Source organism: Rhopalosiphum maidis, chromosome 2, assembly GCF_003676215.2.
Source record: "Rhopalosiphum maidis isolate BTI-1 chromosome 2, ASM367621v3, whole genome shotgun sequence".
Lineage (NCBI taxonomy): Eukaryota > Metazoa > Arthropoda > Insecta > Hemiptera > Aphididae > Rhopalosiphum > Rhopalosiphum maidis.
Window position 1 is genome coordinate 39,858,855 of NC_040878.1, and position 25,133 is coordinate 39,883,987.

Here is a 25,133-nt window from a genome sequence, read left to right on the forward strand (position 1 = left end):
TTAAAAGGTTGTAGCATGCGAACTGCCAATGATCCAACAGCATGTATACGATATAAGTAACTAATTATAAACAATATGTCCATTAGTTTAAATATAAAATAATTGTTTATTAAATAAAAAACATACCTAAGTTAAATAATAAAAGTACGATAATCGTGTGACGCAATGAGTTTATTAATAACTATAATATTATTATTGAAATTAGATTGTGAAATACAACAACATGTTGTTTTTGGAAAACCTAAAAATCCAAGAGCCCGATACAAAATAGATTATAGGTAATGTCTAAATATTATCCGGCACGAAAACCATACGGCCGTGTCTCGATTATTTAAAAGATTTTTTTACATAACTTGTATTCAATTCAATTAAATCTAGAGCTTAAAGTGTATACATTTATTTCCATAAATTAAAAATATACTAGCAGCAATATTGGAGGTTGAGTCAAAGAATTATCTCAAATGCCAAATTTGGTATGTAATATGTATTATGCATGTATGACTACCGATAGAAGTGTACCTACAGAGTAGTTTTTTACGAGAAACTCATTTTTAGTGTCATTTTTTTTATTAGCAATAGATAAATACGTACATTGTTACAACATTTTTTCAACTACAAAAATATACTATTGACTTTTATTGCGAGTGATTGTTTTCCTAGATTAAATGAAATAGAATAGTAATTAGAGGAAGAGTTAATCACAATAAAATACAAATAACTGAAAAACCTATGAATTCCTAATACTACAGTCTTGAGAGTTTGAGACATTATTAAAATGTATTGTACGCGTTAAATTAATATAATATTATAATGTAGATTAAATTTGACATGGAATTATGTGTGCGTGTATTATAGTTGCAACGGTGTCACGAAAATCACTGCATTATGAGTACATAGGTCTAAATGTGTGTAGATACGTAATACACTGTGAGAAAAATAGGTGAATCTCGTTTTTCCGATAACGAGAAACAGTTAAGTATTACTATCGAACATTATGGAAGTCTAAAAACGTTCTATAATGTAAAATACATTTTTAAATGTGCATGTTAATTCTGGATAAATAATTTAAATTCCTAGTGTTTCGATCACTGAACGCAATTCACGATTGTGTGCGATTAGTTAATTTTATATAGATAAACATCCATGACTGAGCCGGATCTTCGTTTTTTTTTTTTTTTTTGGCTGGATACTTGTGAATGTTTTTACTCTGGGAACGATAATTGTTTTGGAATTATGAAAAGATTTATTTTTAGCAATTTAAAATTAATTACACAATTACATTTAAGATGTCCCACAACTAAAGTGCGTAGAAAATAAGATAATATTATTAATTTTAATTTTAATTTGTTACGGTGTTTATATTTTAATAAAGCATTGATTAAACTACGAATTCATCACGCTACTAACATTTTGTTAGCAAAGAAGCTTTTGTAACTGCACAAAAGCGAATAAGTATAAAATGGATAAATATCGATCAAATCAAATACGAATCATGAATAAGATTGAAACGAAATTGAAACTTTTATATTTTTACTCTTCTTAGTTCAAGTACAAAAAATATTATAGTAGGTATATATTAAAAGGTCGATTTATGAAACCGTGTAGTTTGTAATTTCTGTTTTTGCAATATAAGTATAAGACGTGGATAACAAGAAAAACAATTTAAAAAAAAAAAGCATTTTAAAAATCAAAATTTAGAATGCATTTGTTGTAAGGCGCGTGATTGTAAGGACATATTAATATAATAGCATGAGTGATAATTAGATTAGCATCTTAGATACTTATTAGTGGAGCATGGAATGGGTTGTGTTTACACTGGTTATTCGTGTTTTGGTCCAGATTTTTCACACCAATCATCGTCATAATTAAAGTAGATTCATTGTACCTAATTATGTCTAGTTTGTACTTTGGTGTCAAAAAAAAGTTGACATCAAAACTTAAAAATACAATATCAACTATCCTTAATTATAAGCTTCTCTACCCGTATCATTTTCACAAAATCTTTTTTTTGTTTTCAAATTACATAAATTATTGCTTCAATGAAAAACTCGATGACGAAGTACATTAGAAATTTATTAAGAAGCTTAGCGAGCTCCTCGGATTTTCGTTCATAAGTATTCAACAATACTCATAATTATATCTATTGTTACATTAAGTCTTCGTTTAACATTGTTTTACTACTCTATCTTTCGTTTTAAAATTACTATATTTTGTAACATTGCATTAAACTCACTACTCCTACACCATTTTTAATGGTGAGTGACAGCTTTTATCTGCGTCTTATTGTGTGTCGACTATATTATTAATCATTATTTATCTCAAAGTACTTTGACTAATTATTTAGAAAAGACTATAAATTATCGGAGATGGAGGTGTAAATTATGAACAATTTTTTAAGGTTTTACGAAACGTTCTGTACCGCTCGCAACCCAGCGTGTTATCGTCAATTATTATTCTGTCAAAATAAGAAAAACGAAGCCAAAAAAAACCATCAACCCACAAAATAAATAATTATATACTCATCAAAATGTATAGATTATAATATTAATAATATCATATAGTTACGTATAACAACAATAAAATGTTATAATATTATTTTATAGACATTATCTGTATTCCAACAAAGTATTTTTCGGAAAGCGGAACCATTGACTTGAAGCTGTATAAAAGACTCCCAAAAAATTGTTGTAGGTGACGTCAAAAAATCTGAAAATAAATAGTAGCTGGAGAGAGTTTTTATATTATATAACGATAAGAAACACTATTACAGTATTAATATTTTACTAATATTATAAATATATTATATATATTATCATAGACGGCTAAATGCGTGTGCCATCATACACATATTCTATATTATAACGGTGTCCCGCCATAATATAGGTATAATATCTATTTTGATTACCTAGCAAAATGTATACCTAATAATTTTAATCATTCGGTCTATTACTTATCTGTGCGCCGAATCAGTCTTGTTTCAGCGCCTTGGCTTGCTCAGTATATTCATAGTATTCTATGGTATATTGCTACCAGGTCATCGGTAAAGTAAAATATATAATATTTACATTTTATTTTATTTTATTTTATACACATTAAATTTTACTCGGTATAACTAAGTGTCTTGTCTAATAATATTAAAATCTAAGCCCTCTCATATTTCCCAGTTTGATATAAATCTGTCACTGTTACGCTGTATCAGAGGTAGATAATGTTGTAATATTGTTATCATGTAACAATTATATGATTATGGTATAAACAGACGTCGTTTCGCAGAGGCGAGGTGCATTACGAAGGTATATATATATAGATATATCAGAAGATCACACCAGCGACCAATTTTATTTGTGATGTTGTGGTAATGGGAAGGGTCAAAAGTATAATTTAGGAGATGCAGCGGTACGATGATGTTAATAATATAGTGCCACCACGGGCCTGATCGTCATCAGGTACTCCTCGGGTCTGAGATTATACTGCAATACTAATAATAATAATTCCGTACTATCGTATCACAAACCTAAATATATGTATTATACAGATCACTGTGCAGGACCCACGAACGTCTTATTACTATGATATGCATGCGCGCGGTGTCGACCCTAATCACTCCGATTTCCTGTTGCCGATGATGTGCGTAGGCAATCTTCAACGCGACCATCGTTTGAATTCCCGAGAAATCTATGCCTAAGCCTATACCCATATAATAGTACATCACAATATCATAGTATAATGTTGCACGTTATCCTCTTATCGCGTAAATATATATATATATATATTAGTATAATATTATGTACAGGATGAATCTTTCAACAGTTTAATTATCCTGAAAAGTCTTACAGTTTTGGGAATTAATTTCATGATTTTTTATTATAAATTCATAATATTTTATTACATTTTATATTTTTCGAAAAACATCATTATTTGTTTTAAAGCTGAATATTTTTTGAGAATTTCAGTGTACAATATAATTAAGACTAGGGACTTCTAGAAGTTTGCATTTTTTTAAACAATCATTAAAAGCATAGATAAGTAACATGGAAATTTGTTTCATATCAATACGAGTTTCTATTTAAAATTTATAGTTGCATATTTTGCATATTTGACCATTTTTCATTTATAAGTGCATACTTGACAATTATTTATATGAATGAATAAGTTTCTAATTCCCAATTTAAGAAAATATCTAATAGTTCAATGTAATGCTTAAGGTAATTAGTACTATATTAAAAATATACAAATGTATTCAATTTAAATTTGTTTTCTTAAAAAAGTTTTAAAAATTTTATTTTAAACTAAAACTTAATATAAGATGAAAACAAATCTGAAAAAAGGAAAATAATTATCCCAGATAATTAATAAAATTAATCTATATAGTCAAATGTATCTATTTATGAATCATATCTACAAATATACTTTTTCTAAATACATATTTGAACAGTATATTTAGTGATTCTTTAGGGCATAAATACATGTATATTTTAAGTTTTTTTAGCGCATGAAGTCACTAGCACTAAATATAATCAAATATCGCTTAATTTTTAAATCCTATGATTAGTATTTAAAGCTTAAGTATAGTGAGCCAACATTTTGTGGGTTATCTCATAGCCACTTCACTTTAAAAAATAGTAAAATCTACTATAATATTTCTTGTATTTTCTTCAAATTATAAATAAACATTTCCAAAAACATTCATAATTATCAATATAAACGTATTTATACTGTTAAAAGAATCATCATAGTAGTATGTTTAAGGTTTAACAGACTCCTAAAGCATACATTAGTTTTAACTATAGGTACTAACTGGTTATTATATAATAAATTATTAAATATATACATTATACATGTTTTAAATATCTATAGTCAGGTGAATATCATGTTTACGATAACATGTTCACTATAAGCCCTTATTTATTTATTCGATCGTTGGCTGCAGTCCCTACGCACAGTATTAACATTAATAGGTAAATTATAAACGTGTCTAAAATTATTTTACAAATGTGAAAATAATGATTATTCTGAAGTCTTTTATGAAACCATTTTGTTTTAAGTTAATTTAAATAAGTCAGACTTGTAAACGTGCCAATGAGTTTATGCAATTTATTAACTATAAAGTATTATGCTCCTATTATATATACTAGTTATAGCTTAAAATCATGTCTATAGCCAGACATACAAGTATACAAATCAATGGCATTCACAAATTAAGACAATTTAAATTAATAACTGTAAAAATATTAAAATCTTTAATTTAGTGATATACTAATATAAATATCCCGGTGATGTTTACGGACGGGGATTTAAGGAAAAGGGCATATTTTCAAAAACCCAAATATTTCAGCGTACAAAAGAAAATTGTATAAACATAAAAGTAAAATAAATCGCAAATAGTAGTCCATATAGACGCTTTATCTCATGTAAATACTTTTGTTGCTTAAAGTTGTTTCTTTAATTCCTTTTCTAGTTCAAAGTTTGAGTACCGCTGGCAACAATGTAATACACATACACGCGTGACGTCACCAAATAAAAGTGACAGAATTATTGTATTAAAGAGATAATAAACAGCAATTTAAATCTCGTTAGTCTTTTAAATAATAATATCGATAGCGTACGTCATCTGAGTACTGAGTAATATAATTTGACTGCATTTAATCTTTTAGTATGCAAGCAATCAGAAATCACTACAATGTCATGTTATCCATCATCTTTATCGTTAGCAATTTGTAAAATATAACCTAATATAGAACATACAGTTTTTTTCTTATTGTTTTCAAAAACATATTTTATCCTCGTCGTATTGTGCAATTTTAATACAGCCAGTTCTACGTTTGTAATGTAAGTATTTATAAATTCACTATAATGAATATTACATAGATGCGAGATACTGTTTTAAATATTTTATAATAAAATATATACGTAGTATTAGCGTACTGCATGTGTTACAGAGTATATAAAATAACCTTCGTTTTTCGCAATACGATGAATATAAAATTTTGTAGCAAACGCGGATAAACGCTACACATACATTTTTTACCCGAATACTTTAAAAATTCTTTGACACTATGGTAGGTATAAGCATATTATAATTGAATAACATATTATCGTGTCTGAGAATACGATTATGCATTCAAACTGTTTCGAGTTAAAAAAAAATAAATTACATGCATTTATCGCATAGATTACCTTACGGATTTAAGTGATATTAATAATAATATGATTATTATTACTAATTAATGGAATTGTGACAATATGAACCAATCTAACTATTTAACATTTGAATTATATTATTATAATTATTACTGTAGAACCATTTTATCGGTTATTTTTTATCCTGGCAAGTATATAAATAATAAATATATATATCAACATGGTATGATGCACCTAATATGTATCTATCGATTAATACTTAACTTAATAAGTACAATATTATGATAAAAATATTATTTATACACACGTTACCTTAAATATACAGTGTATTTCATATAAATGGTAATATGTAATATTTCGGCCAGTAGATTAAATTAGGAATTTTTCAGGAAGATACTCAAACACACATTCAATGTGTATTATCAAACAAATAAAAATATTAATCAAAAAAGATTTTATCTTGACTATTACTATGTATGATATTAAACAAAACATTCATGTTATGATGTTTTATAACAATAATTGATATTATTATTATTCCCACGTAATAATGACGTGGAACCGTAGTTCAAATGTATTGGACAAAACGTTTCAAAAGAATATCGTCAAGATCCAGCCTCCCAAGGTACACGTAGGTACCTACTTCATATCCAGTGGTTATATCCTTTAAAACATAAATCAACAACTTAGTGGGGGTAACAGTGAAGTTTTTTCAACATTCACATTGTCTTTGACCATTAAAAATATTACAGTAACGATAAAAGTACCAAAACCATGTGAAAATTAATGCTAAAATCCAAATCTATCTATTACCAATTGATTTTTATTAAAAAAAACTATTATAAATAATAATATTGAACAGTTAGTAATTTATCTTTCTATTATAAACATGGTAGTAACAACTTGAACTAGCAATAATTATTAAGTCATATATATTATATAATCATAATATATAGTGTATTACACAATCAATTATTATAATAATATGATAACGTGATAAGAAAAATGCTCTCGTTGTTGCTATATTAGTTTAATATTAATTTATTAGCTTTCTATTCTCACGTAATTGTTTCAATGTTTCTTATATAATATTGTGTTAGTCTCATTTTCATCTGCACGGCTGCCGTTGTGGTCCAATACCTCACCATCTGAATATGGTTAAATTTCCTAGGAGTTCGTCTTCCAACGAGTGAGTGCCCACATCTTGACGTCTCTCATCGTAATATTATTACAATTACGACCTGGTTCCTATCGTCTCTAACTTCAACTTACTAAGGTACGTGTACATTGTGTTGCCTATACTCCCTCCGTATTTTATTTTAAAGACTTATTTAATTATGAACAAAAGTTTTATCAACAAAACTCAAAAATCAACAATTTTAAATATGTATTTATAAAATAAATTTATAAAAAAAATAATATCATTTAATATATGTTAAAATTAATAGTTAACCAACATTTCAATAGTATCTACTTTTATTCCATTTCGGTTACTTCTTCTTTAAGTTACAATAAAATAACAAAATCGACTTTATCAATATATAAGATTTGCATAAATATTCCGCTTTTCGCTAATGTTCTTAATATTTTTCTAATTATTTTGAAAGATATAATAATGTTTTTTAATTTTGATTTTCCGCTGTCCCAATTAAATCCCATCGACAATTAGAAACACCTAAAACAAAAAGTAAATATTAATAGCATAGGTATATCATTATAAACCAATAACAATTCGTCGATTCAGAACATAAAATGACAAGTAGTTATGGTAAAAGTATTTAGTAACTATACTAGCTAATGTGAACATAATAATATATTATTTTTTAGAATATGGATGAAATGAAAAAAACAAAAATTTCATTTAACATAGTGCCCGTTACTGAAACTAATGGACAAGATGTGATTAATTCCATTGAAAAATATTTTATTCGAGACGAACCTTTAAATGAAAGTGTGGAATTATTCAAAGAAGAAGAATCAGTATTAAAATATCGACATTTTTGCACTAATTTGTTACATACTGGTGAGTTAATAGATTAATTTCATATAATATAAAATTATACTATAATTAATCTAATATAAATAGTAATAAATATGTATAACAAAATAAAAATAAAAAAGGTTAAATTATTATAATTTATCTAATAGCTGTTATTTTGGCATTAGTTATCAATAGAAATTAATTATAGTAATTATATTTTATCATAGCCGAGTTTTTGTCATTTTTGAGATTCAAATTTCAAAATGAAACTTTTGTTCTAAAATTAGATAAAACTAATATAATTTTATATGTTATTTTGGTTATACATTTCTATTTATTCATAAAGATATAACTTTTGAAATGTATAAATTTAAAAATAAAAACCAAGGAAGTCGCTCTGTTGAATAGTAAATTTCAAGTATAACTTGTCATTGGGCATATCAATGTACGGTAGATAAATAACAAAAGCGAAATAAATTAGTGATAATAATATATATGTATAGCCGTATAGGTACACACAAATTAGGAAATAGATCATTAAGAACATTGAAGTATTTACATGTATAAATAGTAACAAAAATAATGTATGAGTAACCAACATCATACACAATACAATAGCTACATAAAATATAAATAAAATATAGAGTAGTCAAAACTCGAATAGTATTTTGCTAGGGAGTTATCATAAAAAAAATATAAAAATGTTTAAGAGGAGAGAGAGATAACATGAAAATAAAGATTCAAATTATAATTTCCATTTTCTTATAACTTAGATCTGAATAAATATATTATATTAAGCACCGGATTATATAATGTACCTAATTACAACTTTTGAAAACATATAATTAAAATATTAAAATTAATAATAATTATTATCATAATAATACAATACATGATTAATTTTGCTATTTGGCCTAAACCTATATATAATTGCACACAAAAATTATTGTGAACGAAAACGGTATGTAATCCTAATGGCTGTAAATTGTAGTACGAAATTATAAATAACATTGTATTTTATTTTCAAACAAGTTGTAAAAATTTAAAATTTAAAGAATTTTTCATTATATAATCATTTGCACATTTTTAAAAATGAATTTCTTATCTATACCATATGTTTACACTTTGTTTAATTAATGTGGTTTATAAGTCTTTTAAAAAAAAATGTCTTACTATAACTTATATAGTATTTAAAATATAAATCATAAAATAAAAAAAAATTCTTTGAGAAAAAATTGAAAATCAAAAAAGGAACAAAGTAAAAAATTGGTAAACGAATAATATGAAAAATTATCTTAATACTTGTCACTTTTAATATATTACATATTATATACCTACTATAAATTATAATTTAAAAAATACCCAGTCAACGTTTTTGAAATAAAAGAAATTTAAGCATCATATGTAAAAATAAGATTATTTTTTCTATCAAGGATTATCATTTATGGCAGTATCTGAAACCGGTGAAGTTATGGGTGTCATACTCAATAGCGTAATGAGTATGGATGATTATATAATACAACAGTACAATGATGAAAACTTTGATCCAAGTTCAAGGTTTGATGACATTGAGGTTTTATTAAACAAAGTTCGACGAGATATTGATCTATTTGGGAAGTTTCCAAACGTAAACATAGATTGTATAATGGAATTAAAGCTTATTTCAGTTAATGAGGCATTTAGAGGACAAGGAGTTTGCCAAGCTCTCGTCAAAAAATCAAAGTACGTTATATAAAAACATAATTATATATACATATATTGATTTAAAAACATAATAATTTATGAATAGCTTATACAAAGATATGTTAAATACCATTTTAAAGTTAACATTGTTAGCAATCCATATAACTATTTTAAATTATAAAAATTTTAATGAAATGTTAATATAAATATTAAATAATTATAATATGACGTATGTTTCAACATGCATAAAATAAATACTAGAATTGAGTAGCCTATATTGAACGCATTGTCGTGACACATATTTTTTATATCGTTTAATAATTTTAACGAAAAAAAAGGTAGGCAAAAGAGTACCGCTCTGATATACGTTATATGTCATTTTATACGTTATGAGTGGGGGTCATTATTGTGTATATGTTAAATTTGAATTCAATAATATATAATTTGTATACGAAAAACGATTCTGAGCGGAAACGCGTATTGTCAGCCTATAATACCAATAATTATATTTCGTGATGTGTTTATATATACATATATACCTATGTCTATTAAAAACATACAGTTATAAAAGTTATACTAAAATTAAAATAAATTTTAATATAACGGTTTTTTTTTAACATTTATGTTTTTATTATACAATCTGAAAATTTATTTTTACAATTAGTGTAACTAGCGTAAGTGTTGTAAGATATCAGTGGCATTATACAGCCTATATAATTTTTAACTACATTAATGCAATGATAATTTTATTTCTAGAGAGTTGGCAATAGAGTTGGGATATCAAATGATATACACGGAGTGCTCAAGTTATTTTACAGCAAAAGCTATGGAAAGATGCGGATTTCAATGTATATACTCCTTGTCTTATTCGGATTACGTGGACAGAAAGGGCAAAGTAGTATTCAATGTGGTAAAGCCTCCTCATGAATGTATTAAAGTGGAATTATTACTACTCTAAAATACCCAATATTTGTTTATTAATTACGAGACGGTCTAAGCCCAAAAATTAATATATTATAAATATTATACATATGATGAACGATACAGACATCAATACGGCAATAAATAAAAGCTCAAGAATAAATAATATTCAATATCAATGTAATAATAAATTTTGTATTTCAATGTATAATAATGAATTAATTAATATAAATAATATAAACTGAAATCTATTATACAAGAAATAAGTTTATTTTAGATCCTGAACGGAGTGATACGGAGGTACTTAATAATATAATATATCCTACTAATTATCCTAGACTTACAAATCATCTCTGTTCAGAATCGTTTTTCTTATACAATGATACCTGTCGGTTATCACTGCATTCAAATTTAGCACATCCATTATAGTGACCTACTCATCTCCATGTCTACTATACAGCAGAACGATATCCACTTGCCCACCAATTTTTTTTTTATATTTGTGAATTTGTGATTTACACATATACTTGATAGTTGTATATAATATTATATTATTAACCTTATTACTTATTAGTTAATATTAACCAGCAAAATACTGAATATAACATTATAGCGAACTTAACGAGTACTGATAATTATACCTAGGAAGTAGGAGCACTTCTAATTAAAAAGTGGATTGGTATAGTTATATCCCATAAAACGTTTGTTCAAAACTGCATTGATCTAAAAATCTTAAGTACTTTACAAAGAAATGCATGTTAACCATAAAAAAACACTCTGTATATTTTATATTTTATAATTCGGTCGGGGCAGCTGTTGGATTGTCTCTGGTGACATGGGGCGAAATATTATCTCTCTGGCGACCACCACCACTGCCACCGCAATCGCCGTCGTCCATGTGTCGAAGTTGATGTGAACGGTTTGTAAGACACAGTTTTGTTCTGTTTTGGTTTGGTGTAATTTTTTTTTCTTTACGGATTTGTCTATTACACGCGTCGCCTTTTCAGCTGTCGACAGGGCTGTCGGCTGTACAACATAATATGTATAAAGTCTATTTCGTACATTTTGGCGCATCGCGAATCCATCTCCGCCAACGACACCCGTGCGCCACATACAGAATGATTTATTTTTTATAGTGAACTCGCGGGCAATACATTCTATGTGTATGTGTGTTGTACTGAAACTTTTTCGATTTTTTAAGGGTGCACATATTTGATCGACGTCAAATGTAAAATACGGCAGAGCCTCGCACAAAAACAATAGAAGATCTTATAATTCTCAGTGGAGATCACTGCAGTGTATGATATGATATTAACATTTAGGAAACCGATAGTGTATTCATTTACGATCGTAAAGAATTATAAGTATAACCCATAATTGACATTACCTTCAATGCCACATAAATGGTAATAGTAAACGCTATTGTCAAGTTCAATTTTCCCAATATAATAGAATATTTTAATCGTAGGCGATTGTAAATTGCGTCCGGAGCCACGTATATTTGATTACTAGAATGGCTATATTAATTTGTACCTATATTTTATATTTTATTTTACGGATACAATTATTAGGTTTGAACTGCAATCAGATATTTGAATACAAATTAACAGTAGCAGGTATAGAATACCTATAGACAAAATTTATAAATTTAAGAAAACAATTTTCAAAATAATTTCTTACAAAGTTATAAGTAAAAAAATATATAAAATGATATAAATATATACTATATAAGTACTCAATATGTAAAGATTATGACGCATCACATATTCACAGTGAAAACTGAAAAAAATTTAATTAATAACAAACTAATAACAATAATAATAATAATCTAAATGTGAATTTAAATAGTAATTCGCAAATCCTCGGGAAATACGATTCGAGTGATGTTACACTATATACAGTACACTATTATTATTGTTGTTATTATTATTATTATTCCGGCATGTAACCTCGAAATTGTCTTTCTGTTGTGATCATCGTAATATTATAGAAAATGACAAGGCGAGAGTTATACACAATGACCAATGTAAACGCACAGCTTTGAAACATAGTAATGTAATTTAGTAAATTATAGTAATTATAACTTATTAGAGAGACGCGTGCGTATTATAGGTACACCGGGAAAACGACCATTTTTGCGAACTATTATTACAAAACAGAAACAAGGATTACGCAGGCCTTGAGTACGCCACTCAAAAATTTTAAAGATTTAAATTTGTCAGAATTTTTACTTTGCTTAAACAACAACAGCTTGGACATACTACTGATTTTCATATTTCATTATCATTGGTTAGTACTAAAAATTAAGTAATTTAAAATTAAAGACAGATGTGTCTTAATAATAGTAAATTGTGATTAATTTGATTACATATTTAGTATTATTTATTATTTCACTTCGAAATAAACCGTAGGTCAATTAATTAATAATAATGGAATATGAATCGTAAAGTCTAGATTCTAAATACAACAGTAAATAATAGAATTTTTAATATCTTGTATTAATCATCATATATTTATATATTAGCATACAAATAATCGTTAGAAATTGTTGGTAAAAAAAATAAGTACCTATTCAGTATTCTTATATTTATTTAAAAAAAAAAAAGTATATTCATTATGTGTAGGTATACAAATATTATTATATAGGTATAAACAATAATTTACGAACGCGAATTTATAGCTTTAATTCCGTAAAATAAATTGTTCACATTGGTGTATAACTTAAATTTTCTGGCTGCGTGTAAGTTCAGTTTTAAAATCATTTCCATCGTAATATTTTGTAAAAGTATTAAAGGATTCAATAGACAATAGGTACCACCGGCACCGGAGATATTGATCATTCATTCCACTGTGCTTAGCACAGTACAAGTTACTGATATTATATTTGTATTATACATTTATAAATTTCAAAGCAATAATTATAAAACGAAAATGAACAAAATACATTCGCTGAGATTTTTTCAATGGAGGTTTTTCACGATTAGGTTTCCCTTGCACCTGATAAAATAATACTAAGCAAAATCAAGATATTATCTTTTAAAAATATTAAATAGACTCGTTGTTCGTTAGATTACAGCATATATTTAAAGCTATTAAACTGTACGAAAAAAATATATTTATAAATGAAAAGCATGGTAGAAACAATATTGTAAATTAAAACATATAAATATTCCGATAGCTACTACAAAAAAGGACGATGTATCATTATTCATTGCGCATCACTATTTTTGGTGTTATTAACTTTTATGAATTTATGAGTATTAATAATGAATAATACATTTACCTTATGTCTAATAATTTTAATTAAAAATTGGTACTTACTACTTATTACTTATTACTTACTACTTACTTACATGAGTATCACAAACAAGTACAAACTCTAACAATAATATTTTATATTTCTACTATAATAATCGTAATTGGTTAGCCTCTGTCCGTTTCCACCTTCTATATTATGTAGATAACGTTTATTTTTAATTTACTTAACTTACTATACTTACTCCATTTTCAATTGACTCAGACTGGATGATATCGTATTGTTTTGTTTTTCGGGATCTAATGCGTGTAGCACTGTTGTTTTACTATAGCGGCCAAACGAGGGGAACCTAAATTGGTATAAAATATAGAAAAGATGAAAAACTTCAAACTTAATTAAAACAATTCATTCTTTAGAAACACAAAGACGTACACGTTACCTTTAAGGAATTCATTGCTTTTAAAATTATTAATACCACAAATGCGTTATACTCTATATACATTGATGTGCATTGGGCACATCAATTATAAGTTGGCATACCTATAGATAAACTTGAGTAATTCATTTTTATTCATACTTGGCTCCTTGTATGACTTCCATATCATCTATAATTTCACTTTTGTTATGCGTCGTGTGTGTGCATGGTAATAAAAATAAACTCAGATACAATAAGGCAGAATATTAAAATAGATATCTGTAATATCGCTTGAAAACGTCTTCCAAAAACCACGAAGAATCAAATCCTGATGAACCGATACGTTGGATATGTCAAACGTTGACGTAAAACTATAATAATTTAATAGTATATTCACATTAAAAATAATAAATGCACTACAGGTACCTACAAAATGCGTACGATTATAGTAAAATTCTATTAGCATAGTTTGAAATGTATTTTTAATTAATGTCCTATTGATTTAGTTTTTTATTTTTTAATTGTCTCACACACGCGACACACGCGTTTCTGATTGCAGTCATAATATTATTATATGGGCGAAGCGCTAAAATGGTCCTGTAATAAATTACGCACGGAGTTCGATTAATAGAGTGACAATTATGTGACATAGTCAGATAATTATCGTCCATTAAGTCGACTAATTATTATTTCACTTTGGGTTAATGTAAATATTATGTCGTTATACTCGCTGTACCTGTGCGTTTATACATATTGTAATTATTTATAACGATTAATGAAAGTTAACACAAACGATACATGTAGATGAACACAAGTATTGTTTTAAATGTACGAATAAATACTGATTATAATAAATAATTAAAATATTCCGAAAAATAAAAAACAGACAAACAATTTCGAACATCTCATGATAAAATATAACAAAATCGCTTTTTAAATAATCGCTCTACACAAAATTATTGTGTATCCTAAAATAAATGTGAACCGAAATTATTTATAATATATTTTAACTATGGAGAAGAAAAATAAAATTTGATTTTCAGTATACTATTTTGAAGACGTCAAAAAATACATACCACCGATATTATAGACATTATTTTTGCTATTAATGCTTACATAAAACGATTGATAGGGTCATATAAATAGAGAATATTGAGCATTTAAATATTTAATATTGTAAAAAAGGTGATGTAGTCAGAAAATAGTGAAAACAAATACCTTAGTACAGAGGCAGCTGAACCAGGCGGCGATGTAGACACCTATACCTTCTGGCTTCTGAATACAAAAAATAATAATAATAATAATAATTCTTACCTAACACTTTTGAAAGTATTACGGATAAGTATGATTAATTGGTTGCTCTTTGCGAAAATATATATTTTTTATGTAAAAATTCTTTGTTCTTCTGATCACATAACAACATTTTTACAACAGTCTTTAAAGATTAATATAAATTATACGAATTTTCCGTTACTGATAATATAAAGTAACTTAAAATATAAAAGGTTGAATTAATTATGTATTGTATAAACGTTCGGTTTTTTTGTATGAAAGTGGTTCGACATTTTATTCTAAACAGCAGAACTGACGCCACAATTGGTCCGGGTGACTAATTTTGAATTTTAATACAACATATTTTTAGAATCCCTCTGACTTATCCCACTTAGCAATCACCGTGTCACTCTCTTAACTAAAACTTGTTTGCGTTCTTGATTATTTTTTAGATCATATAATTTACAGCTTTGCGCTACACTATGGCTTATTAAGATATAAATATTACGTCCTTATTTCTGAAAGCCACATTAATTAGTTCCATTAGTCACGATTTACTTAAGTTAAAAATATGATTTTTGTTTTCTTTAACTGTTTTCATAGAATTCTTCGAAAAAAAAAAAACTTTAAGGAAAATATGTTTATTTTTTATTTCCAAAACATAAATGAAAAATCGAGTTTATAAATTAATTATCATTTTCAAGCAATTTAATAAAAAATCAAGTACATACATATTCATATTATCAACAATTATATTCAAATAATAAGTGTCTTAATAGGTTAAAGAAACTCAAATAAGTAATTATTATCAATTTTATACAGTTCCTAGTTTCTTAATCAACTTGCTCTATAGTTGTAAATCTGTCACCCACCTTTGTAAATTGTAAGCTTTAGTTGTATAAGTTAAAACAACTGAAATTTATACCAAATAGGTATTACAGGTACAGTGTTTTTTCCTATGTTTTTAATGATTATATTCGAATAATGGGAGTCATCATCTTATTTTTTTATGCTTATACAAATAATCCAACATTAATCAATATTACAAATTATTTGTTACTTCCCATTATGCTTATTTTATTTTTATAATGACCTATTGAGAAATAATTAAAATATAATATTATATATATTTATTTATAAATATATTTAATATTTACGGATATATAAATAGTTTTATAAATTTTAATAATATATATTATAAATCTATATCAAAATCTATTCATTTATACGGTTGCATATTAAATATATAAATTTTATAATTGTTTGTTAAGACAGCACACACACATATATAATATATAATTATGACATTGGGTTTTGACTATATATTTAACGGGCCATGATTAACAATACTAATTATTTAAGTATTTCTACTTTGGTAATTGCTCATACTTTATTGTTTACTGAAACTGTTATAGATCATAAAAATAGAAAAATATGAATACATAAAATATACAAATTATATACATTACATATACAAATATATACATTTACAACACCAACCAAATTTAATGAATCAATTATTTTCTCCTTTAATATATAAAATAGTTAATCTAAATTTGAATCAATAAAAGACGAAAAACCCGAAAAATTCTCTACCAACAAAATATTACGAGTAGTAACGGTTCTGGATTTAGGTTCTTAAGAAAACCCAAATAAGATTTTAAAATGGTTTCGGATCAAACACTGGTATTTTTAATTTTGAAACTGATGTCAATAGTTAGTTATTAAATTATTTATATCAGTGCGATCTAGTGGTATAAAATACGATAAACGATGTTTCGCAACTTCGCTAGTTGACACAGAAAATATACAATGTAATATTAATATTATAATGTATATTATCTTGTTTAAATAACTGCCATGACTTAATCAACAATATTAAATAATAACTATAAATAATAATAATTAATATGTTTTTTTTTTATAATTTATCAATGGTTATTATTTTGCTGCACAAGTAGGTATAAGTACCGCAACGTAATTGTTACATTTATTACAAAACATATTAAATTATAATAATTATTCACAGAAATATTATTGGGTTCAATAATCGGATAAAAATAATTGTAGCATTGTATACAAAATCACATAAAAAACTTGTATAGGTAATTACGTATCATATTAGTGCTATTGATGAGTATATATGTATATATTTTTTATTATTAGTATAGACTCTATTATTATATTGTACTATACACGTGCGAAACACGGGCCAGCACAAAAGACGATGAAGAAAAAGTCACTTTTTTCGAAAAAAAATCTTGAGAAGAATATATGAACCGGTGTATAATGTGAATTTGGGAACGTTCGAAAGAAGACAAAATTATGAATTACGAAGACTATATATAATAAACCCAATATTTGCCAATTCCTTGATAGCAATAGATTATAATGGACTGAGCTCGTTGGCGTGCAGAACGAAGTTTCATAAAAAAAAGTGCTCATTAAAAAAACCTAGTAGAAAAAGACCCTTAAAGAGAGCTCGCCATAGGTGGATGGACACAGTGAACAGAAACTTAAGAAGTATAGATCCTACGTATAGCATTAATTTGGCGTCGGATAGGAATCAGTGAAGAGAAATTGTAGAAGCGGCGGAAAACCTCAATGGTCTGTCCTGAGCAAAAAGAAGAAGATTATATATTTTAATATTTTTCCTCCGACTCGAATATATGATTTATAGTGAACTCGAGTTTTTTTTATTTTGTTAAAATTACTTTGTTGAAACCACCATTGTATTTTTTTTTTAACAACGCGATTCACGCGTACTTTTGTAAACAAATAGTACAATCAATTATAATTGAGTAATAAATTTATTATATAGCATTATCACCTATGGACGATAATAAAGTGGAGTGAAATAACCACCCATTGCTTTTTTACTAAATTGTGAACATTTATTGTCTTTTAAAGACAATCAACATTAATTTAATCAACTCACATTGTGTAGGCAAACATTTCAAGTACAGCCGTTTCATTTAATAGAATCTTACCAGACAAAACATAATGTCTGGTCAGGTTAAAGTGTAGTTGACAGTAAGCTGATCAGAACACTGGCAATATTGTAGCGTATGTATAATAGTATAACACGATTATCTTTTTCAAAAAGTGTAATCAGAGTAAAAATTTAAGTTATATATTTAAGTTAATGTTAAAAAATATGATTTTCAAAATTTGACTTTTCTTTAAGAATAATTACTATTATTGGTATTATTTTATGATTTAATCGTTAAGTTTGTTTGAAAATCAACTCGTTTAATCGATTTTTACTGTTTATATTCAACTTTGTAAATATTAAAACTATTTACTTTAATGTTGACGAATACAGCATTTAGATATAGTAAAAATAAAAATATAAAATTATAATTGGAAACATGCCGAGATGGTATTTTAGATTGTACATAATATAATATAATAGTATAATTTAGTGTTTTGGAAGCTATGGTGGGTGAAATAAAATCATAGCCAATCAATAAATTTACAGGAGCTTTAGATTTTCTAGACGCTCTTTGGGGATGCGATGATATATCATTTTACATATACTATTTTTTATGTCCTTTCAAACCAACAAATATTTTAGCTTCGCTTTCATTTATGTGTACAATAAGCGCAGCAGAGAATGAACAATATTGTTTTCATTATTGAGGTTAAAAACGTATTTACAGAACACCGCGAATGAACATAATAATATAGACTTAATGGTTTTGCAGTGACTAATATACATGTTGAGAGTTACCCATCTATATAGTTTATACAATACTATTGGATTAATGGTATCCGTATGGTATTAGTACACGTACTAATACTGACATTTAAGACAGGATGAATATGATTATATGATTTTTGTAATTGCAGTGTAAATATATTGTAAAAGTTTTATTATTATATTTATCTTTGAATTTCGTATGATATCTAGGTGTTATTTATCAATAATTATACATTAAATTTTATATAATAATTAGATATTTGATTAATAATATTATGAAAGTGCAATTATAATAAATATTATTGATTTAAAATAATTTTTGTTTAAAAATCGATGTTTTATAATGAGTAAATTGTAAGTTTCAAATATGCTTCCAAGTTATTTCATATTTCTGGGATAAAAAATAACAATTGCCTATCTTTGAATAAATATAAGTGTATAATATAAGCTATATATTTAATCAAATAATTGAAATATAATTACATTTTATAGTGTGATTTTATTTTTATTTATGACAATAATAATTATACGTTTTTCGTAAAAATAATATGTAAACAATTGTACTTGTAAAAATAATGAATAACCTAATATAAATTAATAAATAATTAGAAAACCGAGAAATGAATTAAAGTGATCAAATTTACGAACAGTCAGTTTAAATATGAGCAAATTTTGTAACTTAATATGTCGTCGAAATAATAAAAGTACGAATATACTATGATAGATAACCATAGGAATTATAAATTTGAAAACCTTGAATAAATCTTAGTGTGACTTAATGCTGATATACTCAATTCCATAACAATAATGTACCGATATTTCAAACTAATATTAACTATACCACACAATACTTATTACATAAATGTATATAATATTTTATCTAAAAAGTTCCATGCTTACAAGTTATTATTTATAACATATATATATATATGATGTTATATGTTTGTAACAATAGCGATAGCTGATAAAACTATTAAATTATATTATATTTATTATATAGACACTGAAGTAGGTGTAAATAATTAGTAAGTGATTTTGTTTTCTGGATAATAATTTTGCATCTGTATAAGAGCTTAATTTATGGGATTTTGATTTAGCATATAGATCTAGGGTCTAATAATAATATAATATAAAAATGTAAATTCCGTCTTACACAGTATATAATTCACTATGTACTCTAATACTTTCATCCCTCTCTACCAACCCATCACACACACGCACGCACATAAAATCTATCTGTATAGCCTGTAGGATACAGTTCTGGTCTTCTGGATATGCAACTGTCAATACTCAGTATGTACACAACACAATGATGCACGCTTACAGAGTTACATTTTAAACGAAGTGTCTTTGGAACTTGGCAAAAATAAACAAACATAAATATTATATTTTGAATGTGAAGCACTTTACTTGTACGCACAAAAACATAGTGAAATGAACTTAAACTGCGCACGTACCAATACGAAAATGTTATTTACTAAACATTGTATTATCCTATATTGAAAGCTAAACGCATAACTTAATGGAATGAAATATATAGGTAACAACCATTTGTCTTATAGATGACTATAATTATTATTAAAAAATTATAACTAATAATGGGCCGTTACGGAAGTAGGTATTTATAAAGCTATTAATATGGTTATTGGTTAATTATTTAGCTCTAAAACGTACAGTACTAAATTATACACAAACACGGGTACTTTATTAACGACATAAATCAACTTTAATACAAAAATATTTTCTTTAAAACATAAATTATCATGATATTACATTACTCATAATAACGTGGTACGTAAATATCTGGCTAAAATACTCACTTTGGACGATACCTATGTAGAGAGAAAAATACTGTTCTTTTTTTATCACGATAAATAGAATAAATCGTATAGAAAATGTGTATGTTATACAGACATGACGTGATGTGAAGTGAATGCATATAAACATAAATGCAAATTAAAAAAGTATGCAGGTAGTAGCTCTTTGTGATATTTGTTTAACCAACGAAACACAATGATCCGTATTTGAATAAAATATCGAGCTGTATCGAAGTAATGAAATATACATTTATATACACAAACCATTTTCAAATTTATTCCAAAAACTAAGAATAAAATAAAAATAATAATAATAATTCGTCCAACTTTTTAAATTCTCGTTATTTCATTTGGCGTGGTAGCCGAAATATTCATAGTAGATCATTTTTTAGTCCCTACAGCAGTATTTTTTCTAAAGTTTAAATCGTGGCAATTTAACGGCCATCTGTGCTAAGGCGGAAAGTGAGCAGAAGTGCATATAAAACGGAAAAGAGGAAGTTAGTGGTCAAATACCCCACGGTGGTTCAAGTCCAATGAGAACATCAAAAAAATTATGCTAACTATAAAAATAAATGCAAACAAAAGCGTTTTAAATTATGGCATAAAAATAAATTACAATACTAAAAATGTTGACCTACAAGATGATAGGGGCTAAACATTTGCACAGCTCACTTAATACAAAATTAAATAAGTCATGTAGAAACGTTGATCGAATTCTCTAAACTAGGCCAATGATCAGAAATCCAAAATTCCAAAAGAAAATACATGAGAAATTGATAAATAAGGTGTATAGAAACATAATTACAATATTATATTATAAAAAGTATTATAGAAAAAAATTTAGTTATTTCATTATAGATAATACCTATACATCCTACATATTTTACATATTACATTTAATACGTTGCGGCAATATACATTAATATTTGATATAGTACAACTTTACTATAATACCTAAGTTAGGTCAAATTAATCAAATACCATCGTCAATTTTATAGCTTAGTCCACAAGACGTTAGTAAAACGCGATAATTGTAATCGTAGTATCTTATATCATGATAGTCTAAAAACATAAAGATAAATATATTTAGTCTGTTACCATAAGTTTAGGATAATAATATGATAGTTACCGTCACAATGTTATTAATTTGTGTTCATATACTCGTAGGTTAGGCTATTAAATATTTTCCATCTATCCCTCAAATCTAACCTAAATTACAGCACTGGAAGGAGTGATGAAATTTCCATTCTCCATTCAGTGACCTAACCTGACCTGTATGAAACTATTTTTATGCACACATCTTTCTAGCGGCGTAGTTTGTTGTCAAAGTTTTTCCGCCCGGGGCAGCAACTTTCTCGATACAACTCCCAACTGTTTGTTTGCAAAAATAACACTACGCTGCTTCCATCATAATTCATAAAGTAGCCGGGTTTCACAGCGATGTATTTTAGTAAAAAACTTATAAGGAATTTTTTATTAAATTTTAAAACCATAAATAAAAAAATAAAAATATTATGAATTATTAACTACTAAATAATTTGTTAATTGTTCGTTCTTTGGACAAATGTCAAACAAATATAAACATCAAACGTTTTTGAAAAAAATTGTCACCATACATGTTTTAAATATTTTAATTGTTACAATAATAACTAATAACAGATATAAGTAATTTAGTATTGAATTTTTAAATATTTTTATATACAATCAACAATTTTATTATACATAAATCATAAATTTCATTTATCTTAAAATACTACAAAAATAGCTAAAATAGTAATTACAAAGGTAAAAGAAAAGTATCAAATAATATAATTCATATTATATAACTACAGCAGGACTATTTTTCCCACCCCAAGTTGAATTAGATGACTAATGAGGACAAAATTCATGATGTGATTAAACAACCAAAATGTTACACATGAGTTATTTTTAATTTTTGATTCAAAATATTGGTGATAATGATGATGATGATAATAATACCTAATAACGTCGTATATCCTTGAACCATCGGCGAACACGTTAATAATTGAACACTGAAACTCGCAGAAGATGGTGGTCGTTCAACCATATTTTAATTGATATGTATATATACAACGGTTGACCGTAGTAAACGTCAAAAAAACATATTATACTACAACACGGATAAGAAGAGCTCAAAAACCCATGATTTGACTTGTCATTAGCTAAAAAAAACAAAAATGGATACTTTAGACCTCACAGTGATAACGATTAACGACTAACGTCAAACCATGATTGAACGGTCGTCCACCGAAATTAATGACGTTTGTCACGACTTCTGTGAACTCGAAAAACGTTCCATGACTTAAATTTTTTACATTTTGCTTTGTAATAACTGAGTTGGCCGTCATAGGTGTAATATTCGGATGCACGCATGACGTACACGGCGTGTCACTCCGCAATGTCCATACAAAATATAACATTAACCAAGCCTAAGCTAATATTATTATATAGTATATTAGGTACCTATCCTCAAACAAGATATATTACCTATTTGGTTTAACGACTGTTGAATAAACATTACGCTACAAATGCGTTGACCGGAATTTTTATGAAGGAGTTATTATTATACACGCTTATGCTGAAGGTATACTACTAATCGCTAACGTAGTATCAATGTTTACTTTGATGTAGACTAAACTAACTTTGTAGGTACTTACGCGTAGTTTACGCTCTGTAAAAGGTCAGTAAAATATGATTTTTAACAAGATAATAAAAATAAAAATTGTTTAGTAATTATTATACTATCGATGATACTTATACTACGTATAATAATATTATTAGATTTACATCAAATATTTAAATACAACTACAAGTCATAAGATCCCCAAAAAATGTATCACTTTATTCGCTCTCGTCAAAACTGCACTTATTATAGTATTTTAGTATCGTTACCATATACATATTTGCATTTATTTTGTAAATACATTTGATAACTACTATAGATATTAATGCTTTCGAGATACGGTTCTAATCTATTCTCGGTATATTATAGCTTCTTAAAACATCGACACATTTTTGGAGCAATTTTATTTGACTAGAACCTAGTTTTATTTGAATATATGGTAATTTTTCAATCAATTCTAGATACTCATACACACATTTTATAAAAATTAAAATAAAACCCATACAAATTACTGTTTAGATATGAGGAATACCTAACCGTCATCGATGTACAATGTACATTGAACATCAATCGTTGACGGTCGCTAGTCTAATAATATATATAAAGAGTTCCCATGAGAATATAGCTAAGAATTTACATCACGTACTTACCTTATTGGTATGTAACAACCAAAAATAAATAATAGGTAAGCCTGTAAGAGCACCGACCGTCTCGATTTATTTTTTTTATTTAAATTCAACAAATAATCAAAATCGATATTAAGTCAAGATTTATGGTTAATTTAAACAATAAATTTAAAATGTAACCGTTATAGTTTTAAAAAAAAAAATGTCTAAATCGTTGTTTTAAATTATTATTAGTAGAATAGGTAGTCTAAGTAGGTATCTCAAAAATAACGTCTTTAAAATATAATTATATAACTTGTAATAAATTTACAATAAGCTATAAATTATAACTTTATTTTATTGTATACATTACATTTCTGGAACAATTGGAGTGCCAAAAAAATATTTTTTATTTATAAAAACATGTGAGATCAGTAGTTCTTCTAATTAGGATAAAATGTTTTATGTAAATTATAGTATGCACTGTTAAAATTAAGTTTAATTTAGTTTTTAAAGATTTAAATTAAAACTCATGAATATATATAATAAAAACATATTAAGAAAACAGGACATAGATTTAATTGGTTTTTCAATTATTTAATATAGGTAAACTAAAAGTATTAAAAATAATGAAATTAATAAACAGAAGATAACAACGTTTATACATGTAAAATTGAAAAAAAAATTAAAATAGT

At 26.4% G+C, this 25,133-nt stretch overlaps 1 protein-coding gene across 3 annotated transcripts; it reads left to right on the forward strand.

Moving 5' to 3' along the window:
- The first annotated feature begins 5,607 nt into the window (after positions 1-5,607).
- Positions 5,608-10,898, forward strand: LOC113553682 (dopamine N-acetyltransferase-like). 3 transcript variants are annotated; one of them, XM_026957148.1, is made up of 5 exons: positions 5,610-5,829; positions 7,313-7,417; positions 7,969-8,164; positions 9,556-9,844; positions 10,562-10,898. In XM_026957148.1, exons 3-5 carry the CDS (start codon positions 7,972-7,974, stop codon positions 10,761-10,763), a joined length of 684 nt encoding a protein of 227 aa, XP_026812949.1. In that variant the 5' UTR covers positions 5,610-5,829; positions 7,313-7,417; positions 7,969-7,971; the 3' UTR covers positions 10,764-10,898. The 3 variants fall into 3 exon arrangements, with proteins under 3 accessions (XP_026812950.1, XP_026812949.1, XP_026812948.1); XM_026957147.1 differs by having other exon boundaries at positions 5,611-5,829; positions 7,242-7,417; XM_026957149.1 differs by lacking the exon at positions 7,313-7,417 and having other exon boundaries at positions 5,608-5,829.
- Positions 10,899-25,133: the final 14,235 nt, after the last annotated feature.